Source organism: Pyrgilauda ruficollis, unplaced genomic scaffold, assembly GCF_017590135.1.
Source record: "Pyrgilauda ruficollis isolate IOZ18807 unplaced genomic scaffold, ASM1759013v1 scaffold73, whole genome shotgun sequence".
NCBI lineage: Eukaryota > Metazoa > Chordata > Aves > Passeriformes > Passeridae > Pyrgilauda > Pyrgilauda ruficollis.
This window is the reverse complement of record NW_024529155.1, coordinates 475,452-496,768: the sequence shown is the minus strand read 5'-3', so window position 1 is coordinate 496,768 and position 21,317 is coordinate 475,452. Positions and strand designations below refer to the sequence as shown.

Below are 21,317 nucleotides of genomic sequence, written 5' to 3'. Positions count from 1 at the left end.
AGAATTCCCGTGTGTAGGAAGAGAGGTGCCTTAGCCCCAAGCAGGTTTTGCATTACCTGTGCTTTGGTTTGGTGGGCCAGAAGTTTTCCAAACCTAGCTTGTCACTTGTGTAATTGCTTCCTGTGCTAAGTCTGAGTCAGCTTTCCTGAGGGTGCTGTCCAGCTGAACCGGGTTGGCTTATCCCAAAGTCTTGGTATTTTAACTCCAAATGGAAGGACAGGCAAGGTAGGGGGGTGCAATGCTCCTATCTCCATGTTCATGCTGTCAACATTTTGATATTAACCTGGTATTCCCACAAGTTGCTTGGTGGAACAGTTTGATCTTGCTGTGGGGATTGTGCCATATTCTGGGAGAAGCTCTGTTCTTCATCAGCGCAGAAGCTGTGAGGGGAAAAACAAGTCTGCAACATCACTTGGCAACACAATTATTATAATAGGGTTTGCTTCTTCCTACACTGCCCAACTGAATTATTTTCTCCATATGGTGGAGCTACTCTGTTTTTAACTGGTTCTTCCTGCCCCTTCACCAGATGGCTGTTTTTCTGCAGGACCTCTCAGCTCTTGTGCATTGTGCCTGCCTTGCTGAGCTGAGAGCAGGGAGAGGAATTCTGGTGAAAGCAGGCTCAGGACAGGTCCTGCCAGCTCTGCCTGGTCAGGGGGAAGGAATATATCTGGTGCAGGACCTTAGGCATCAGTGAGATGAATATTCAGTGTTACTTAACAGGATAACTCAGAGCAAGCATCCTGTTTATATTTGGTGGTGGTGAGATTTTGATGAGATCAGGGAGTTGAAGGAGCTGTAAATGGGCTACACATGGGAGTCTTTCCCTTCTTGGTTTCCAGCTCATTTCAGGCCTGACCTGTAACAGCTCATTGTCGTCCTTGTCTTTGGTGTTAAGCACAGATTGACTAATGCATTGCAATCCTGTCTGTCTTCTTGCTATTTTTGTCTTCCTAGGGCAGGGCACCCTACCTGTAAGCTTCTTGTTGCTCTCCACCTGCCAGGGGATCCTAGTCCTCCCCATAGCAAGCCTCTGCTGCTTGAGTGCAACCTTGTGATGCCAAAGAGGAGGAAAAAAATAGAGACATACAGAAATTCCAACAGGAGATACAAAGTGTTTAAGAAAGATAAATCACTACTGTAATTTACACTTCAGGAAAAAATAGCCCACCTGGGTTCTGGGTAGCCGGACATTCTGCATCTGTATTCAAGGGCCTTCCTCATTTGCTTTTAGTCTGCTTTTCTACAAAAACAAGGTGTGTGCATGATCACACAGCTGCTTTGTTCCCCTTAAGTTTTGAATCTGGTGAACAAGTTCAGCAAATTTGATGCAGGGGGAGAGGTCTCCGTGGTTTTGAGTTCTACATGTTCCGTGAAAATAGGCAGCTGGGCAGAACCCCTGTAAATGGATGGCCCAGAGGAAGGGCTGTGGTGTTGGCTTGCAGGTGTAATATATGGTGTTGGAGGAGTGTCTGTGTACAGGAGCTCAGTCCTGAAACCTCTCTCGGTAGGAAACAGCAGAAGTCTTTCTCTGGCCTTTTCTTTTTTGATTTTTTTTGTACTCAGTGAGACTTGAAAATAAAAATAACGCTTTTCATCTTCAAAGAGCTTTAGAAACATCAGCTAATTAATCCTTTCCTAGTCTAGTGTGCTGCTTAAAGGAAAAGTGGGAAAGCTGGGATTTTTCTAAAAGTGAGTGAGACAGATCCTCAGAGGACCCATCACAATTCTGAAGGGTCTGTGGCTGTTGCTCCACTCCAAAACATGTGGCTCTGTACCATGTTGTTGATTGTTCTTTGTTTCTGTAACAAATTAGTAAACAATGGAATTCAAAAAAACAACCAAAAAGTGTCCTCAAGTACATATGCCCCAGCTTATGGATAAAGAATCATCCTGAAAATACTGTAAATGGGCTTAATCAGGAGGGCAAGAAGTCCCATCATTAAATTTTAGATTTTTTTAAATGAGCATACATGAAATAGTTACATTTTCTCATAAATTTTCTCTCAACAAAGGCATTTCCTGTTCTTCTCTGGATGTCACTGAGGATCTCACAGGCAGTGTCAAAACCAGAAGCTTTAGGTAATCTCCTGGTCACTCTTGAGGGTTCTCTTCCATTTCAGTCCAGCAAACCATACGTGGGCACAGTGAGTCCTGACACTCGTGTGACAAGTCAGTGTTGCCTTATGGATTCAGGGGCTGATAAGCACTGCACTGACATTGTCACTCTCCATGTGAAGAAGGAAGATCACTATGAACCAGGATCTGCCTGATTGCTTCCAGCCTGACTGGAGAAGTCAGCACAAGGGGAATGGATGGAGGGTGTGGGTGGCTTTCACTCTCTTGTATTTAAATGAGCTCTGTGATCCATGTATTCTGCTGATGGTAATTCTGACTTCTGGTCAGGAGCAACACATGCCTTGCCTGTGTGTGGTATGGGCATCAGTGCAAAAAGCCAGTGCTTCTGGTGGGTTTTCCTTTGTTATCAGCCAAGTCTGGCAGAGGTGCCTGGATCCCCTCCAGTCTCAGGGATGTGTTGTGGAGCACATTTGACATAGTGAGTTGGCCTCGAAGGGCAGCAGGTGCCATGCTTTTGGTTTTTCTTGGCAGTGTGACTACGCCTCCTTGATTTTTCTGGACCCTACTTTGCTAAGTACTTTGCTGTCAGGATCCTAAGGTGAGCATCTCCAAGCTCAACAGCATCAAAGACACTGCAGAAGCTTTCAATCTAGGTCTCTTTCTCAAGAGAAATTCTGTAGTTAATTTCCTCTTGAGTCTACTCCTACTGGTTTTCCAGGGTGTTTTTTTTTTTTTTTCATTACTTTATTTTCATTCATTCAACGGGTGTGAACTTCTCTGTGGTCCAAAACAGGACACGCGTGCAACTCTGTCGTGGTGCTGGCTTTTGTCATGCGATCTTTTTGCTTTTGTCAGCAATTTATTTTCTATTCCGTTTTGCATCAGCCATGAGTTCTCTTGCAGAAATGGTTACAATTAGAAAATAATGATTTTAGAATTGTTAGAACATAAATTAATTGTAGCTTCTGGTGGGACAGGAAAAAAGCAAGAACAGAAAATACTTCTCAGTCAAGCAGAAGTTTTCCCTATTTTATACATATTTACTATTATTCTACAACTGAAAAGCCTGGATCCAGAAATACTGCAGAAGGACGAAGTGGTGATTACAGAATGCATGTTCTCAAAGGAAGCTATTTTAGGTTTCCTCAAAGCAAAAAAGAAAAAAAAAAGCCCTCAGGCTCCCCTGAATCAGAAACGTGATGCTGTACTTTGACTAGAAACATATCGGGTTCTATGCAAATTTGTTGTCTTCAAATAATTGTCTTGCACTTCCCTTGCCCATCTCTGCATAACTGAATTTGGCTGCTCATGTCTGTGTGCATAAATATGTGAGAAATGAGTCCAGAGTGGCTCTTGAAGCCGTGGTTGGATTTGCTGGACTGGTAGATTAAAAAATTCCTTTTTTTTCCTCTTTTTCCTTTTAAACTGAGACATTCAGATCGGGCATCAGGAAGACACAGTAAACAAGGAGCCTGGCGTTGCTGTTTTTAGACAGGCACTGTTCGGAGTAGGATTGCGCTTTAGGAGGTGCTAAGTATGTTCAGCAATATTGGCATTTCATTTCAGTAGGATGAAGATCCAAGAGAAATCTGAGCCCTTCATGAATGGAAGCAGTCTTCCCTCATATACCCCTACATTGCTTCTCCCTCTTGCTGGGCAGATGTAAAGAGCTGCATCCCTCCTACCTCCATCCCACCTCAGCAGGATATGGAGCTGGTTGTTTCCCCTCTGTGGTGAAGGAAAAACAGGAAAGCCCTGCAGCTCCCTTTCCCTGGTGGAGATCACAGAAGTTGTACCACTTAATCCTGTCACTGCTGTAGCATCTTGTGGGGCGGCGACAATGGGCATGAGCAAAATACATAATTAATAAAGCAGCGGTGGTTGGCATTTGCTGCCTGGCGATGGGTGGGATGTGAGGAGAAGCAGCAGGGTAATTATAGATGTGAAAAATGAGGCAGGAACACGGGGTAACCTTTCTAGGGTAGCTGTCCCAGTGATCGATGGGCCTACATTGTTTTCTCGCTAACCTTTTGGTGAACCTCCCCTTAGAACAACAGGGAAAATACAGTTATTCCCTTCCCCGTCTTGTTTCTTGGTAAAGCACTCGTGCACCACCTTATTGTTGCACCCTAAATATTGCTGTGTGTTGGTAGTAAATCACAGGTGGGCAGTGAGCTGCCCCTCAGGCAGGGCCCTTCTGTCCTGCCCCCATTCACCCCCATGTGCTGCAGGCACCAGCTGTGCCACAGCCTCAGCTAAACCAAAATGACGGCTTTCCACAGCTCAAACGGGTGTCGGGGGAGCTGCAACAAAAAGTACACTAAGGTTTTCTGATGGAGGGACAGGGAAGCTCCAAGACATGGGGGCAATAAATTCACGGGCTTAGAACTGGATGAAAGTGTCTTTAAAGAGAGGTTTTGGTCCATATGCATCCCCTGCTGCTTGAGCTCTTACCTATCAAAGCCAAACCTGCTCTGTTTTCAGTAATTTCTAACACAGCTCTCATGTGAGGTTTCTGAGAGCTGCAGTCGAGTTTATGAAGCCTGAACTCCTCTGTCAGGAGGAAGAGGGTTCCGTTCAGGCATTGCGGGGGGAAGCATATGATACACACCAGATAAAATTGCAACATGTTAGAAAATGTGAAGAATGCCAGGAAATGTTCTTGAACCCTGCAGTTGACTTAACAGAGAGCTAAATGTTACAGGCAGTCACAATATTTGAAGATGGGAATGTATGCATAGGACAGCCCCTTCTTTTAAGAAAGGGTGGATCTTTGCCTTCATGTCCTGGGAAGTACTTTTCATTGTTGTATTTATTTCTCTGGAATAATTACTGAACTTCCTTTCAGCCAAAAGCATTCCTGATACATGGGGATTTCTTCACCCTTTACAAGGACAGTGCCAGCTACTTACAAAACAGTGAAATTAAAAAATTACATCCGTACTGCAGTGAGATCCAAGGACGAATTAGAAGTTAAAGTTAATCAGATGGGAATCAATTCAGATTCCCCCTGTGTATAGTGAAAAGTTTCTTTTGTATGTTTTTTTTTTTTCCTGCAAGATTTGTCTTTCCAAAATTTCTGTCATAGCCACCTTAGATTTTTAACATGCGGAAAATGTTTATGTTTTTTCAGAGCATTGGGATAGCTTTAAGAATTTGTTTTGGCAAGAAAAAAATGAAACAGTGAAAGGAGACATTTGAAGAGTCCTAGAAACAAATATATGACTATGTGTTGACATGTTATGAAGGTGTTGGGAACGACTCCTTACTTAAAATTGTGTTGAAATTTGCACTTACTATGGATTTAAATTCATCAGCTTCACACTTTAATGATTGAATTTAGGTTCCTGATTTGGTACAGAGATGCGTTAGAGAACAATTGAATTTTCTATGTGATGGTTTTAAATAAAGAATGAACTTTGCAGAAGACTTTGTCTTAAAATTCTTTCCTCTGAATAGGTGCCTTTCTTCCCAAGCATCGTGGTTCCTTCGGGACTATTTGCACACCACACCTGCGTTGTTGATTGTATCCTGGTTTTCTGCCTGGCTCCAATAAGATGTGTGGCATTAACAAAGTCAGAGTTGTTTTTCTGCTACAGCCACAAGGGCCCTCTTCCATCTCTGGACAAAGGAGCAATTGCAGTCTTTGGCCCTAAAATATGGTAGCTGCAGGATCTAGACTCATAGTGGTCACCCCAGTGCGTCAGGGGTTGCATTTTTTTCAGGCTTGATTGCAGATCCTGTCTTAGCAGACGCTGAGCATCAAGTCCCAGAGCTTTTATTTCCAGGATGATGAGGGATCCCAACTTAGGCTGCAAGTTTTTTTGTGCAAGGACTGTTTTCTTCCATTTTTTTACATCATCTAGTTACAGTAGGGCTCTACTTAACACTTCCAGATGTTAGCCCTAATATAAATGTAATAAAAATAAATTAAATTCAGAGTGGGTTTGCATTTCTACAATCTGTACTGTGCCCTGCTGCTTGTACAGGCGGCTGTTGTCACCCGTTCCACCGGCTGTGCTGACTCAAGTAGGGCTTGCATTGAAAGTGGGAATTTTCAACCCCCTTCAGCAGAAACAGCCAATGGGGGCAGCTCCGAGGTGTCCCTGCTGTTCCCTGCCACGCAGCTCTCCATGTGCAGATGAGCAGGCATTCCCAGGCTTTTCCTTAAACTCCTGCCTGGACCAAGCAGGTCCTCAGAGCATAGGCAGGGTGCTGTGACTCACCAGGCAGGGCTCAGAAGTGGGCCTTGGATTTCATGCGCTGTTCCCAGCATGGCTGCTGGCTTGCTGGGTGATATCTACAGGTCATTTTGACCTAAAATTTGCCTCACCTCAGTAATACCTATCTGTTTGGAAAGAGCCTTCAAGTCTGTCATGTATTATTATTATTATTGTTGTTGTTGTTGTTCCCTGCTATAATAAGTAGAAGTCATGGTCTGACAGATACAGCACGCTGTTCACAAGGACCCCGCTTCTCTTCTTGGCTTTGCTGTGCTCTCACTGTATGATCTTGGGCGAACTGCTCCACCAATCTGTTCCCCTGTCACCATACATTGTCTTAGATCATCAATTCTCTGGAGCAGACACAGTCCCTTAGCACGTTTTAGCATCTAGCATTGTAAGGCTCCGGACTCTGCTGAAATACAAATAGTTGTGGCTAATAATAATAATAATATTAAATCTGTGTGGCTCTTAAGAGATAAGTAAAGGGTAATGCTCCTTTCTCCAAGGAGCAGGCAGGATAAATACTTTATTTTTGTCTTTGTCTTCTTCTAATTATAAAAAAAGAAGGCAGCCAGTAGACATGATTAAAAAAAAGAAAAAAAAATAAAAGAAGGCTGCAATAATTTGATATTTTTAGCCTCAGACCTGCTACTTGTTCTGTGAAGCCAATCTTAGGATCATGGCCTGAGTCTGGTTCGTATCCGTGTTTGCCAGGGATAGAAATCTTTTGGAGCCTTATATTGACAGTTGGCTTAGTATTCAGGCTAATCCTATAAAACCACCATGCAGCTTGGTGCAACTTTCAGTATTTGCTGTGAACAAAGGTGTCAGGAGCGTTGCAGATCAGACATGAGAAGCCTCACTTGGCCAATACGTGGTGAGGCTCTGGGCTGGGACAATAAGGGCTTGGGATGGAGCTGAGCATGGCAGAATGGCTGGAGAGAGGAGAAGTCAACTGTTGTTTGTTTCTGTGTGCTGTGGGATTTTTTCAATTATTATTTCATTTCCAAAGAAATGCAACAGCAACAACAAAAGGTCTTAAATATTCAGCAGTGAAAACAATAGATTTAAAAAGGAAAACAAAAAGTTAGAGCCAGCTCTGGCATTGGTGGACACTTGGCTCTGAGGGAAGCAAGAACAGCTTGGATTTGCATAAATTGCATACTGCGGGTCAGAAAGCAGAGTCAGAATTATGCTTTCATTGCAGTGGCATGAATGGGAGCACATAATTGGCATTCTTCCCCTCTTGATCAGATGCCTCCTTCAGGGGATTTCTGCACCCAATACGTTGAGGCTCATCCATTCACTGCCTGGCATGGATAGGGCTTTTGTTTTCAAATTATGATTTTTCTATTCTCTGATTTCTTCCATAACCTGGGAAAGCCTCAGCCCTCCCCCCACGCATGGCCCTTTGTTTGGGAGAACAAACAGAGGTCACGCTGTGCTGAATGTGGCTGCTGTTGCATCACCCCCTGTGCGTGTTTTTGAGCTTCTGGCTCAGTGTGGAGCTGTCAACCCCCCGGGAGGTGGTCCTGGTGCTCCATGTTGGGCACCTCCTCTCAAGTTTACGGAGTCCTGCATTTCTGAGTGCAAAGAGGTGAATATGATTGTGGTCAGTCTAGTGGGGCTTCCTCCAGGGATGTACAAAGATACTTGGTTGGGACAAGCTTATCAGGCTCTTGGTCATATCCAGGGCCTGGCTCTCTTTTCCATTATTTGGCTTATTAGCATTTTTTTGCCTTCTGTGATTTCCAGCTCAATCACAGGAAGGACATGCTAGGGGATTCAGGTTTAGCAAAACACGAGTGCATATTTAACCTGAGCTGCAGCCAGGCCCTTGCCAGGATTCAGGCGTGTGTTTGCTTCAGATGATGCACTTGGTACATGCTTCCAGCAAGTGCATGTGGTGCTGCTGAAAACTCACAGAATCACTAGGTCCATCCAGACCCTGGTAGCCACATGGAAGCCTTTCCAGTGGGATGTCAAGTCCTGGTTATCCCCCCTGTGTGGTTCCTTCTGAGCACTGCTCACCCAGGGTTTCCTGTCTCACCCTGGATGCATGGTTGCAGGTTTCTTCTCCACAGAACCACTGGCCAGACCAGGTGCCTCGTGCCCCTTTGTTCTGTCCTTTCCTGAGACCATGCCCACCCTGCTGTTGATCTCAGATCTGTTCAGCAGCAGTGGAAAAGAGCAAACAACTAACAGGTATTGATGACTGAGGCCTGCTTCTTCATTTATTCACAGACAAATGTTTTAACCTGTCAGAGTTAAGAAATCATATTGATTGCAGAGATTTCGTTTTATTCCTTAGGTCTGTTAGTCAAAAGGGCAATTCCTCCTTTAATGTCTTCCTGCCATGGGCTTGGTTCCACTCTACCTTGTCCAGAAAATCTTTTATTTTCAAGGCTCAGGGAAAATGATCTTTTATAAAATATAAACTGTGGGAATTTTCATTCCCCTCTGGCTTTAGGAGGAGGAGAGCAGCTGGTAGAGAGTGGATGAGAAAAGCTTTATCTGCTATATTTTGGTTACTGCACTTTGAGTGGTGGGTTTAATAATTGATAGAGCAATTTAGCAATGATCCATAATCCTGAAAGAAGCCTACGCTCCCCTCCCTTTCTGTCTCCCTCCCTTTCTGTCTCCCTCCCTTTCTCCTTCCCTTCGAGACTGACAGGCTGCTCTCAGTGGTTTTGTCTGCAAAATTTCATCCCTTGGTTTCTGTAAACAGCCTGACATGAGAAAGGGGGGGAAAAAAGCAAGTGTTTCTAAATCTTTTGTCTTGTTTCCACAAAAAGCTGCACTGCTTTCTCCAGCTCTGAGCTTCAGTCATTTATTTGCTCACATGCTCTTGCTGAAGAGAGCAGGAGGTTTTCTTTAAGGCCCTAACCTAAATGAAGTGTGTATGTACAGTGTAGATAGGAGAGCAGAGAGGTGCAGAGCCTCCCAGCAGGGACCCCTCCCTCCCCATTTAAACCCAGGCTTTGTTCATGGCTGAATCCAGCTTTCTTAATCCCAAGAAAGGTGCATAGGGATGGCAAGTGCTTGATATGTAAGTGTGGTTTACTTGAAAGTCTTCCAGGATTAACCTATGGAAATTGCTTTTTCCAAGAGCTTCGTGTGGGTGGTGGCAGAGAGCAGGGGGATCCTGTTGGAGTGCCTGGTACCTGTCTTTGTGACTCCCCATTTTTCAAGGTGGATGCAAACCCACAGCAGCATAAGGTTGTGTTTCCAGGAGCAGGGTGTGCAGCCCCTTCACAAGGGTAGGTTCCTGTGTGGGACGTCCGCAGTAAGTGTGGGAAGAGAGGAAAGGATGAAGCAGGAAAAGGAGACAGACATAGTGAGCAAGAGAGAAAAAGAGACAAGGTTATAGGTGCTGAGTGTGTGTTGAGGCCGAGGCAGAGTGAGGAGAGGGAGGAGGTGCAGCCTGGCAGAAAGCCAGGTGTGAGCAAAGTCAAGTGAGATGTATTAAATTATGTTTTTCCATATGTGTTACATAGATGCCAGATTGACAACGAGTTGTAATTAAGCATGACATAAAGTCGGCTATGCACAGCTGTATTATTCCTTAAAATTACAAGGGGTGAGGTCCCTTGGGACACAGTAGAGTTTATGGATGCTCCACCATGGGAGGTCTCTAAGACTGGCTAGCTGAATGCTTGCCAGGAGTGACACAGGCATTGCTGGGATGGCCCAGGATTAGGGCAGGGAGGGAGTGGGTGACTTCCCTGAGGTTCAGACTAGCCCTGTCTGCCTCTGACACCATCCTCTGGAGTATTTTCACCTTTCCCAATCAACACCCCGCTGGAACATGAGCAGTGGCCAGGGGTGGGTAGTCTAGTCTGCTTCTATGAGTTATTTGCTATTAAATACCCTTAGCTAGCAATGAGAAGCTCACAAGGCTTGGAAGAAATTGTTGTGTAACTTGCTCTCTGTTAAAAGACACAACTTTGTGCATGTACACTTGATTAAAATACCTGGGGACCTGCACCTGTACCACAGGAAACACTCCCAGCTGTGTAGGATTTCCCCTGTGTGTAGGAGGATCTTGGTGACCTTCCTATTGAGAAATGTATGGTTACTGGACGTTACAGAGTTAGAGAAGTTCAGGTGACAGGAGGCCCTGGGAGGTCATTTAGTCCAACCTGATGGTCAAGGTAGAGTCTGCCATGAGATCAAGATCAGCACTTCATCTTGCTGGATCTTAAAAGCCTCCAAGATTAGCAACTGCAGAGTCCCTCAGGGCAGCCTGTGCTGGTGGTTCATTTATCTGCACAGTGGAGATGTTTTCCCCAATCCATCCCCAGAGGGATCTTCTCCTGTTTCAGTTTGTCTGTCATCTCTGCCTTCTGCTGCCCACCTGAGGGAAGAGCCTGGCACCATTTTCTGCATGTGACGGAGGAGGAGGAGCAGGCTGCTGTCATGGACACCATGGTTCTCCCTCCCCACATTGAGGTTGTTCCAGGTTACCCTCCCACTGGGATCCCCATACCAAGCATGGTGTCCAGGTGTGGCTGGAGGTGGGTTACCATATTCCTTGGATAGCTGGCCCTGATTCAGGGATGCTGTTGGTCCTGCTGCTGCCGGGGTCCTTTGTAGCCCACTGCCCCTTGAGTCAAGGTGCTCATGGCCATTCCAGCTGAGCAGTTCCCTACTGTCACCAGGGGCCAGACCCGGCATTTCTCCTGGCTGTATTTCAGAAGGTCTCTATCAAGCCATGCCTCCCATCTGTCCAGGTCCCTCTGGGTGGCAGCCCTGCCCCCACGTGCATGGCCAGGTATCTCCAATGTGGCATCACCCAGACTGGGTGAGAATGCACCCTGCCTCCTCCTCAGGTCAGGGATAAAGAAGTTAAATGAGACTAGTCTGGGATAAACCCCTGTGGTGCCTCACTGGTCACCAGCCTCCAGTTTATATTTATGTCCTGTAACATAAACCATCACTGAGGGCTGAGTGGATCCAGCTTCCAGTCTTTTGAGCTGATTCAGATATTTTTTGAAGTGTTGCAGACTAATCTTGAGGGATGGGCAAGAGCAATGTGAGCAGTGCAGTGTTGTACAACCACCTTCTAGTGGTGGTTGTACAGGTGGCCTGGCAGCCCTGGAAATGGCTCTGGTTACACCCACAGTCCTTCCAAGAAACCAGGTGTACCTGTGTTTGACCTGTGAAATACAGAGCCTGCTAGGAGGCCCTGTAGTGGCACTGTCCTTCCTTATCACTCAAACCAATACATCTTTGTGGGCAAACAGTATACTGTGACCAAGTGGGTGGCATTCCTCTGTGGACCTTTCCCTCCCTCAGGAATAACCCTGTGCTGACTGACCTCTCCATGGTTGGAACTTTTTGCTGGAATCTGAAAGGTATAGTGTGCCTCCATATTCTGGGATGAGTCTTGACTACCAGGGCTGTCCCTTGCTCAGGGATGCAGGAGAAATGCAGAAATCCAGCATTTCCCTGCTGAGTGACATGAGTGGGGCCTAGAGCTGCTCTCCTGTCTGCTGCATGGGGTGGGGAGTGAGCAAGCAGGAGCTGTTGGGGCTGGTAGGGTGTTATGCTCTGGCCCTGGTGGCTGCCTTTATCACAGACACAAAAGTCTGCAGATGCCCAGCCCTGGAGGAGAGGATGGCCTTAGTCTGGGGGTCATCCATATTTGAAGTGTGCATCCCTTCCAGGTGTCTGTGTGAGTGGAGAGGCAGAGGGGTGAGGGAGATAGCAACTGTAACATTTCACTTCCAGAATATGAGCCTGTCTCCTTTTACATCCCTTCACTTAAGAAATTATTTGGAGACTGAGAAGTACAGAGGAACAAAAAAAAAAGGTTCTCTGTGCATTCCACCTCCATTACCTAAGAGTTAAAGGTGCTCTGCATTCTACAGTACATGGCAATAAAAGGTGGACACCTCCACAAACTACAAAAGAGTCAAGTGAGCAGGTATGAGAAAGAGTCCATAAAGATGCCAAAGAAAGGGTTCATCTGAGAGGAGGATAGAGCTCCATCACTTGAATAAAAACCCATTTGTAAGACACACAAAGGATGCAGTTCCTTGTCCTCACAAGAGGTATCTTGGTGCATGGGAGAGCATGAGCTCTGAGCTGGGTGAAGCCCTGGGTGTGCAGCTGCTCAGTGCCTCCCTGCTTGGGCAGAGGAGCTCAGCTTCTGCCTCTCTGCCTCTGCCCAGGGCTTCCTGAGTGGAAATGTGAAAGCTGCTGCTTCCCAGCATTCAGGCTTTAGTGAGTGAGACAGGAGCTGTGTGTACCAGCTCAGAGACATCTTCACTGCAGGTCTGTCTGCACTGCCTTCAGCTTCCCCCAGCCTTCTTCTGGGTGCAGGAACACTCTCTGCTCAAGGTGCTAACAAGTATCAAGCTTTGAGTTATATTTTTGTCTGAGGTGTATACTTGTCCATGAAGGACTCTGCTGAGACTATCACGCTTGGCCATGGGATCCTACCAGAGGTGGTAAATTATCCCTGAGGAGGGCAGTTTGCAGGAAGTTCTAAAATTCAGAAAGAGGCCAGCTCTCTGAATCCGAGTCTGTGGAAATGAATTTTTTTGGCATTTGTTTTTAATGTCCTGTGATGTGTGGGTGAAAAAGCCAGCAAGCTAGACTGGTAATTAATTTTCCTGACAGAAACACCAGACAATGAAATTACCCTGCCACAAAGCAGGGTTGCTAAAGTAAATACTCCGCCAGCAGCAGGCCTGAAAGCAGGACGGGGTGGTGTGTGAGGTGCAAGCAGATGATGAGATGGCACTGCTGCCTCTGGGGACCTGCGGGTGCTGCCAGCACGGGGACCCTGCTGCCCCGGGGCACCAGCAGCTCCCTGGGGTACACAGGCACATTCAAGCTGGCCTCCAAAAGATGGGGAACTGACTGGACTCACTGCTGAGCTGAGGAGCAGGTCACCCTTTGCTGTCCAGGCAAGTAATTTTGTTGGAAACAGGTAGGGATGTAGGAAGTGGGGGTGGGATGACTGCTTTTGTCCTGGAGATAGAGGCACTTGGCAGGGCTCTTCAGTCTTTCCTGGGCTGCTGGCAAGTGGTTTCTAAACCTTTGGTCTGTGCTGGTGTGATTTGTGTGAGCTGTAGAACAGGTTGTGCCTGTGCTTGCAGAAGGGGAGTGCCTTTTGTTGGAAGACATCGAGGGCAGCTCATGGGAGAGGAAGGACAGGAGGGCAAAGTTGTCTGTTTTCCTGCTGTGTGTCTTGTAGTGGAGGCAGGAGTTACTGTGCCAGGCGTGTTGCAGATGCACAGCCAAGAAATGGCTGGAGAGCGGGAGGTGGGGATATTCTTGCATGTATTGAGGTATCTGGCAGCTGGCTCCACTGTGGGCTGGCAGACAAGATCCCTCACCACAATCAAAAGGTTTGGTGAGTCTGTGTTAAAAAACCTGTATTGTTGGTACAGAAAATACTTCTCTGTGCAGTCATGGGGAGATCTGCCGAAGATTTCAGTGCTGTTTGGGAGGATCTGCTGCCACGTGATCGTTCTTCCAATTTATGATTGCAATAGTGGGATGTGCGCATTTTCATAGGGCATTTTCCCTTGTTACACAGTGCTAGCAGCTGCAGAATGCAGAAATCCCACACAAGAACTGTTTAAGACATGGAAACTGTTTTCTTTTCCTTTGGGAAAGAGAATTACACTGTTTTTCTTGCTGAGCTAAATCTGAGTGCTTTTAGGAAAACAAGGGTCAGTTGTGGAGTGCACTGCATGCGCATTTTAGGACCAGAGTTATTTAATGTATTCATTATCTGTAAAAAGTACTGGACCAGTAGTGAAGTGTTCATCTGTGGCATGCAGATACCACATACTGTCTTAGGTTAGGCTGCAGAAAAGAGAGAGGATCATTTAAAGGACTTGATCTAGATTACAGAAAACATTATGCTAGATCAGTGCAGTACCGAAAGGCAGTAAACATTGGAAGAGAAAAAATGAACTATTTCTGCATAATTTTATGTCCTAAATTAACTGCAGCTTCTCTGGAGAAAGGACTGCGTGTCTCAGAGGATCTCCCAGATAAAACATCTGCTGAAATGCCTCGTGTCACTCCAAAAGCAAACAAAATATTAAGCTTAGGGAAGACTGGAATGCGAAAGCATTCTGTAAATAGTGTAAAATAAGTCTGGGGAATATCCTTGTGTTTAACTCTTTCTAGGTCTGTTCAGCCTGTCTCCAAGCAGTCAGGAAGAGGAGTTGCAGGGTCAGGCAGTGGAAGTGGATTGAAACATCCGTGGGATGGTACACTGAGAAGGCAGAAGCCGCTGCAGACATGGGAGAGCAGGGCAAAGATATAAAATCAGCTTATGGTAAAGGACAGGTGATTCAATCATTTCCATCTTCACCTCTAAACCAATCTATGTGAACGCAGGGTGAGAGGTGACAAATTTAAACCTGATGAAGGCAAATCAAACTTTAAACAGCCGAGCTAAGATGCTATTGAAAGAAGAAGGTTGCCTGTGGAACTCTGTGCCATAACATGTGATAGAAGTCAAGATCTCACCTTTTCTTAAAAAACTGACATGCTTATGTTAAGAAAGAGAGGAGTTGCATGTTAGATACTACGACCAGAAGGATGTATGCATCCATAACTGAGTATAAAGAACAAGATCCATCACAGTGGAGATTCAAAGGTATTCTGTCAGTGGATGGGTTGGTTCATTACAGAGTTCATAGCATCCTGCCCCAAAGTGCTTGGCATTGGCCATTTCCAGCAGGCAGAGCACTGCTCCTGGTGACTGCAGCTCCCTCTTTCCCTCAGCAAACAGGAGGTATCTGCTGGCTGAAAATCTGGAATCCTGTGTGGTGTCCACTACCTGTTGTTCTTGAGGTGTCTTAATGACTATTTACTTCAGTTAACAGGATCTTTTTGTCTTAGGGCCACTCCCTTTCTGTGGAAAAATTACTGATTACATGAAGGCTGGGAGAAAACCACAGCAAGTGGTGTATGTAAGGTACCATATCAACTAGATGTAGCCCCTTCTCAGAGGCATTCTCACCATTGTTAGAATTCATAACATGAGTGATGTTCTGTTTAGTTGCACTCTTTGTGTTTAAATAATATGGACATAGACTTGTGCTTTTCTCCCCAATAGTGAAGATGATAAACTTCCTCTGCATGTTAAAAAGAAATTCTCTCCTTATTACTGCACTCCAGAAAGTGGAGCTTCAGGTAAACCCACTGGACAGCCAAAGACTCAGGAGGAAAAAAATTAAGAGATTTTGGAATCTCAAATTCTAGGTCATCACTTTTTGCAGGGGTCTGAAGGTGTTGGCAGCCTAAGTGTGGGGAGAGAGGAGGGGTGTGCTGCATATGACAGCAGTGCAAGTGGTTTTTGATGCACAGGGAGTTTTCCACATAAAATCATGTTGGGAATATCCCTACAGTCCACCCCTCCACTTGAGTTAGTGGGAAGGATCTGAAGTTGAGGCGATTCATGGCTGAGCTCTCATTAGTGACCAGGGACATTTCCTTCACAATGTGGAAGGCAGACAGGGAGAGGCAGATGGCTTTGAATGCAGGATTTACATAGTAATGAGATTCAGGTCACCATAGCTGTCTTTTTCTCTCTGCATTTTGTCTAGGTGTCGGGTAGTGTGTAGGGATGACAGGGATGACGGAATAGGGAGGAAAAGAGGAAAATTAACCCCTTGTTCATGAGAAGAGGTTGCTGTTAGAATAAAAAGTTTGTCACAATGGGCTAAAGAGCAGTAGGGTATGACAATGACAAGCACAGATGAGGCTAGAGGTAGCCACTTTTTAAGTTTCTGAGTTGTTTTTGTGGGAATGGCACAAAGAATTCTAACTTTAAAATACCAGAATTTCCTGTAATTTTTACGTTCTGCATTGCTGGTTTAAGAAGAGGTAGTTTGGGACTTTTATCATTACAAGTCCCCCCAAAACTGGGGGAGTTTGTGGACTGAAGACAAGGCATGGATTCTTGCTACAGAGTCTTTGCTTCTTTGGAAAAAAAATTACCATTTTGCTTGGTTTCTTGGCTAAAGACTTGTCTTAACATGACTATGTAATGGTGTGATTAAAACATAATATTTTCCACTGCAATTGGTAATCCTTATTATGATCTCACTAGTGTCAGATCTTATCCTGATGACAAATGGGGAACTGGGAACCATAGGTCCTATTTCGAGCTTTGGATGGTGGCACTTGATTTGATCAATAGCCAACCCCAGGCATTTCCAAAATATGCATAAGGGCCTGAGAAATCCCAAGGCTATATTTAAAATGATGAAAGTTTTAAAGCAGTGTGTGTCTATTTTATCTGTCTTCTGCTTTTTCTTTCTTTATACTTAGTGGAGTATGGGCGAATAAGTTATTCTTCCTGCTGTACATCCCATGACACCAGAAACTCGGGCTTTAGAAGCATTGCAAGAACAGGAGAGAAGCTTTAGGAGATCCTTGTATAAATAGGAACTGTGTCATATAACTGCGTGTGGACATCTAGGCAGAGGTGGGATAAGTAAGGAAGGTGTTTGTGTGTATAAGGTTTTCAGTATTTGGAAAATATTTTTGCTTCTTTCACACAGAGTTTTTGAAATTCAGAACGTTTGGGGCACACAGGTCAGGATTCATCTTGTCTCACCTTGGCCACTGCAGTTAAGCAAGTTCATCTAACCTCATCCTATAGACCTTTTCAGCATCAGTGGAGAAGGATTCCAACCATCCCATGGCAGTGGGACAGATTCCCCCTGGAAGGGGAGGGAGCAGAGGTGCTTTGGTGGCATCTCTTGGAGATAGCAATAAATGCATAGCCAGAGAGCTGCTGCATTTTAGCTGTTTGAGCTGAAAGGGAAAAGGAAATCTAATCAGGTGCCTGGGACAGACTGGGAAAGGAAGGCTTCTTAGCTACTTCCTCCTGAGGAAAAGGCTTAGGTCTAATAAGTAATCCTTTTATACCAGTCCTGTAATGATTATTTAGTGTCTGGCTGTTTGTGAACCCACGGAGCTGTGTGAGCAGAGGATGCTTCACCGCAGGGGTTGTGCACAGTTCTCCACAGGACAGCGAGCTGGGACTGAGAACCTCAAGTGGGGGCCTTGATTGGTGCCTTCATATTCCCACTTGCTGGATGAAAGCAGTGGTAGTTCCCTCCTTTACAAAATGCTGCCAGATGTGAGGCTGTGTCTTGGCTGTATATGGCCACAGTACTCTTCTGTAAGGCTAAATATTCACCGACTAATGTTTGGTCAGCAGGCACTGTGCCAGTGACCAGTGAGTCCCTCAGCTCTGTCAGAGCAGTGACACTTGCTGGTGGCAGCTCTGAGTGTCACGATGGGCACCAGCTGCCCAGTGCCAGCTGAGCAGCTCTGCTCCCCTTGCTGATGTTTTCTGATCTCTTTCTTTGCAGAGCCCCTGAAATCATCCTCGGTTTACCCTTTTGTGAAGCAATCGATATGTGGTCATTGGGATGTGTCATTGCAGAGCTGTTCTTGGGCTGGCCCTTGTACCCAGGAGCTTCAGAGTACGATCAGGTGGGTGTGGATATTGCCCTGGGCGCTGGTAAGTGCACACATCTATTTCCCTTCTCTTGTCAGAGTGAGCAGATGCCAACTTTTTCACTTTGGCTAATGATGGATCCGTATTTCTTGCTCTCCCAAGTCGACATTGTCATTATGCACCTGGGTATTTGTTCCAGTGTGCAGCTTGGTACGCTGGCTTTTAAGACCTGGCTGCCTGAGTGAAATCTCAATCAAGAGTCAATGCTGCCATTGACTGGAGAGCTCTGTGCATGTCCCTCCTCGCTGAGCAGAGCAGGCACCCGTTCTCTGCTGTAACAGCAAGTGCAGTATAAAGCCTTATTTGTTAGAAGAAACTGCATGAACTCAGCTGCATTTCATAACCCCTTTTATGAGAGTGCATATTAAAAGCAGTGACAAGAAGGAGAACGTTGGCATTGATGTAGGTTTCCAGTTAATATAAGCTGTCGTCCCTTTTCTCCCTATAGGCTTTTATGCCCTTTTTGTAGTCCTAAAACCGGTAATGCAGCGGCAGCTAGAGCCAGGGCTGTAGAATGCTTTGCATTCCCACAGTATTCTTCAGGCCGATCTTAGCTGTCTGAAAATGCAGCCTGAAAAGGGTCTTTTTTCTTTTAGGAAATAAATTTTTTTAAAAGGAAGAAAAAAAAAAAAAGGCAAGAAAATAAGTAAGTTTTTCACATACTGAAATGTTTTCTTGACTTTTCTTTTGAAACCAGTATTTTTTTAATCAGAGCTCTAAAGGTAAAATTTGGCAGGGGAAATAACTTGCAGCAAAGAGCAGGGCTATTAGTGACTCTAAAGGAAATCAAATGTAGCTGAGAAACTTACAAGCATTTGAAAATCACATACCAAGCATGAAAAGTAGATTTCTTTCTCTTCCCCATTGCACCCCAAAAGCCATAAAACACACAGCTGGAAAAGAAATCACCATACCTTACTGGCCAGCTTAACTGCCCAGCACAAAGCTTCCTCTGGTAAAGTGCAACGAGGGCTCCTGGGGAACTGGGAAAGGGATAGGGGCTGATCCTGGCCACTGGCTGCAGCACTGGCACGGGGCTGCAGGCAGGATGCTGGTGCCTCTCAAGTGTGTGGGCTCTGATGGACCTGAGGAGCTGCAGAGCTGAGCAAGCCATGCACAGTGAACCAGGGCCTGGGTGCTTGGAAGTGATTGAAAGCACGGCTGCTTTTTATGCCTTTATGTATTTAATGTTTTTATCCTTCTCTGTTTCTTCTCTCAGAAACACTTTCCATCCTTCCCTAGAATTTTTTAAGTAGGTGACTGGTTTTAGTAGTTTTGCAGAGTTTGCAGCAATTTTGAAGAATGAAGCCATGCAGCAGACAGGAGGTGCCAAAGTTAAGGTTTTGTGTGGCACCTCAGGCATGTGTGACCTTGGTCTTTAATTGTGTATATCACAGACTCTTTCTCCTTTATAAATAAATAAAAGTTTGAGATTCTGGAAACACAAATAGAGTATCTTTTAGCTGTGTGGGTGCTAATGAGGTCATGCTTGTGGATGCAACCCAAATAACATCATGTAGTCAGTAGAGACAAGTACTTTCCATACCATGAGGGTTTCAGTTGGTTTGAGTGTATATTTCACCCTAGTTCAAAAGCAGTCACTTCATAATCCTCTGTTTGGAACTTCAGACTGCTCCTAGGACAGGCTGTGTGCTCAGGTGGAAGAAAAAGGCAGAAGTTAGAGAGCAAATATCAAATTGCTGAAATGACTTCCTAGAGAGGAGAGGGTGAGAAGTGTTAAGGCATCCCATTGAAATCGCTGTGTGGGTCCTTCTCTTTGAACTTGAAAAATTTAGGAACTTTCCTCTTTTCATCCTTAGGCCTTGTGGGAGTGTACTCTAAGGGTGAGTTTCCAGTGATGTATGTGATAAATGGAGGGAATTCCATTCAGAAATTCTCTTCCTCTCATTCCTTGCACTGAGTTTTTCGGCGTGAAGTTTCTCTACATCCGACATCTTCTTTTTTTGTCTGTTCTGTTGGTTGAAATGCCTCCTGAACTCCTTCAAGGAAAACCTCCAGAGATCTCCACAGGATGAACAGTGACCTCTCATCCTTCTCTTACAGATTCGCTACATTTCACAGACGCAGGGCTTACCAGCAGAGTATTTGTTAAGTGCAGGGACAAAGACGACGAGGTTTTTCAACAGGGATACAGACTCACCATATCCCTTGTGGAGGCTGAAGGTAGGAAGACATTCCCTTGTTTCTTTTGCCTTGGAGTTGTTAGTTGGAAGTGAGGAGACACTCAGGTCACCTCAGAGCATAAGTTTCTGCTTTTTGCAGTGCAGCACAGACATAGGGGTGGATCCTGCCCAAGGTAAAACTGCCATCCCCAGAAGTTGGAACCTGTAATACACCTGCTTAGCATTGAAATATAGGAAATTTAAGTCCAGAGTTGACTTGAAAATCTCCCTCTAAATAGTCAATGATTTTGTGTGTAGTGGGAAGACTTTGCTCTAATATCTAACTCATTGTGGGGGGGAAAAAAGGCAAGCATTTTAATTCTACAGTCAAAACCTCTAGTAAAGCAGGTGAGCCCTGAGTGTATGGTGCCAGTGGGTTTGGCTGCATGCTATCCCCAAGGAGAGAGGCCAGTGGACTTCTGGCTGGGATGGGATGCTGTACCTCAATGCCAGGGTGGATGTGAAACCCACCATAGTTGGGAGGACCCTCAGAAGTGAAATAGAAGAGATAAATGACCTTGTGACATAAAGGATGTCACATAACCGTGGTGGAGATCATGTAAATGGTGTCTGGTCAGGCAAGAGAGGCATGATGGTCCCTGATGAGGACAGGATGAGGCACATGTGGGAAGTGGCACATAATCTGCAGCTGGTTGCAGGGCAGTGTTGGTCAATGCCTGTGTCCTGTTTTGAGCAGACGCCAGATGATCATGAGGCAGAGACGGGGATTAAGTCAAAGGAAGCAAGAAAGTACATTTTCAACTGTTTGGATGATATGGCACAGGTAAGAGTGTTGGTGAGTAACCAGCAAGACTGTTCGCATGTTTTCCAGCAACACCAACAAAAGGGAATTATGGAAGTTCTCTGTGTATCCTATTCTGGGGCCAGCTCCTGAAAAATACCAGGATTATGCCTATCAAATTTGCTGTTATGTGCTGCTTTGTAGGAGTGACTGCACACAGGGGTATGTGTGCTGTAGTAAAACAGCATTGGAAAGTGGCTAAGACACGTCTCTGTGTTGAAATCCTGCATTTTCTCTTGTCTCTCCAGTGCTCTTCTGTATGACTGCTGGCAAGTCACTTGCTTTCCCTGTGCTTTAATATTCCCATTTGTTAAAGGGTGACAGTGGAAATATTCACCATGGCCACAGAAGAGTGTGCTCGCTGTAAAACATGGCTGGCTGGGGGAAGAATGGGAAGTACTAATTCACTGTGTCAGTTCCATGTCGTTGTGAGAGCTAATCCCAGTATAACCACTCCTGTGACAGGAGTTTGTGCTGACAAACCAGTATGCAAAACTGGAGTTTGTGCTAGCAAGGTC

At 45.4% G+C, this 21,317-nt stretch overlaps 1 protein-coding gene across 3 annotated transcripts in view; it reads left to right on the top strand.

Moving 5' to 3' along the window:
* HIPK2 (homeodomain interacting protein kinase 2) overlaps positions 1–21,317 on the top strand; it is a 127,059-nt gene that overhangs the window by 75,079 nt on the left and 30,663 nt on the right. For all 3 annotated transcript variants that reach the window (XM_041485928.1, XM_041485929.1, XM_041485927.1), the window contains exons 3-5: positions 17,666–17,789; positions 19,879–19,998; positions 20,695–20,781. In XM_041485928.1, the coding sequence (XP_041341862.1) occupies positions 17,666–17,789; positions 19,879–19,998; positions 20,695–20,781 (331 nt within the window). The remainder of the gene's footprint in view (positions 1–17,665; positions 17,790–19,878; positions 19,999–20,694; positions 20,782–21,317) is intronic.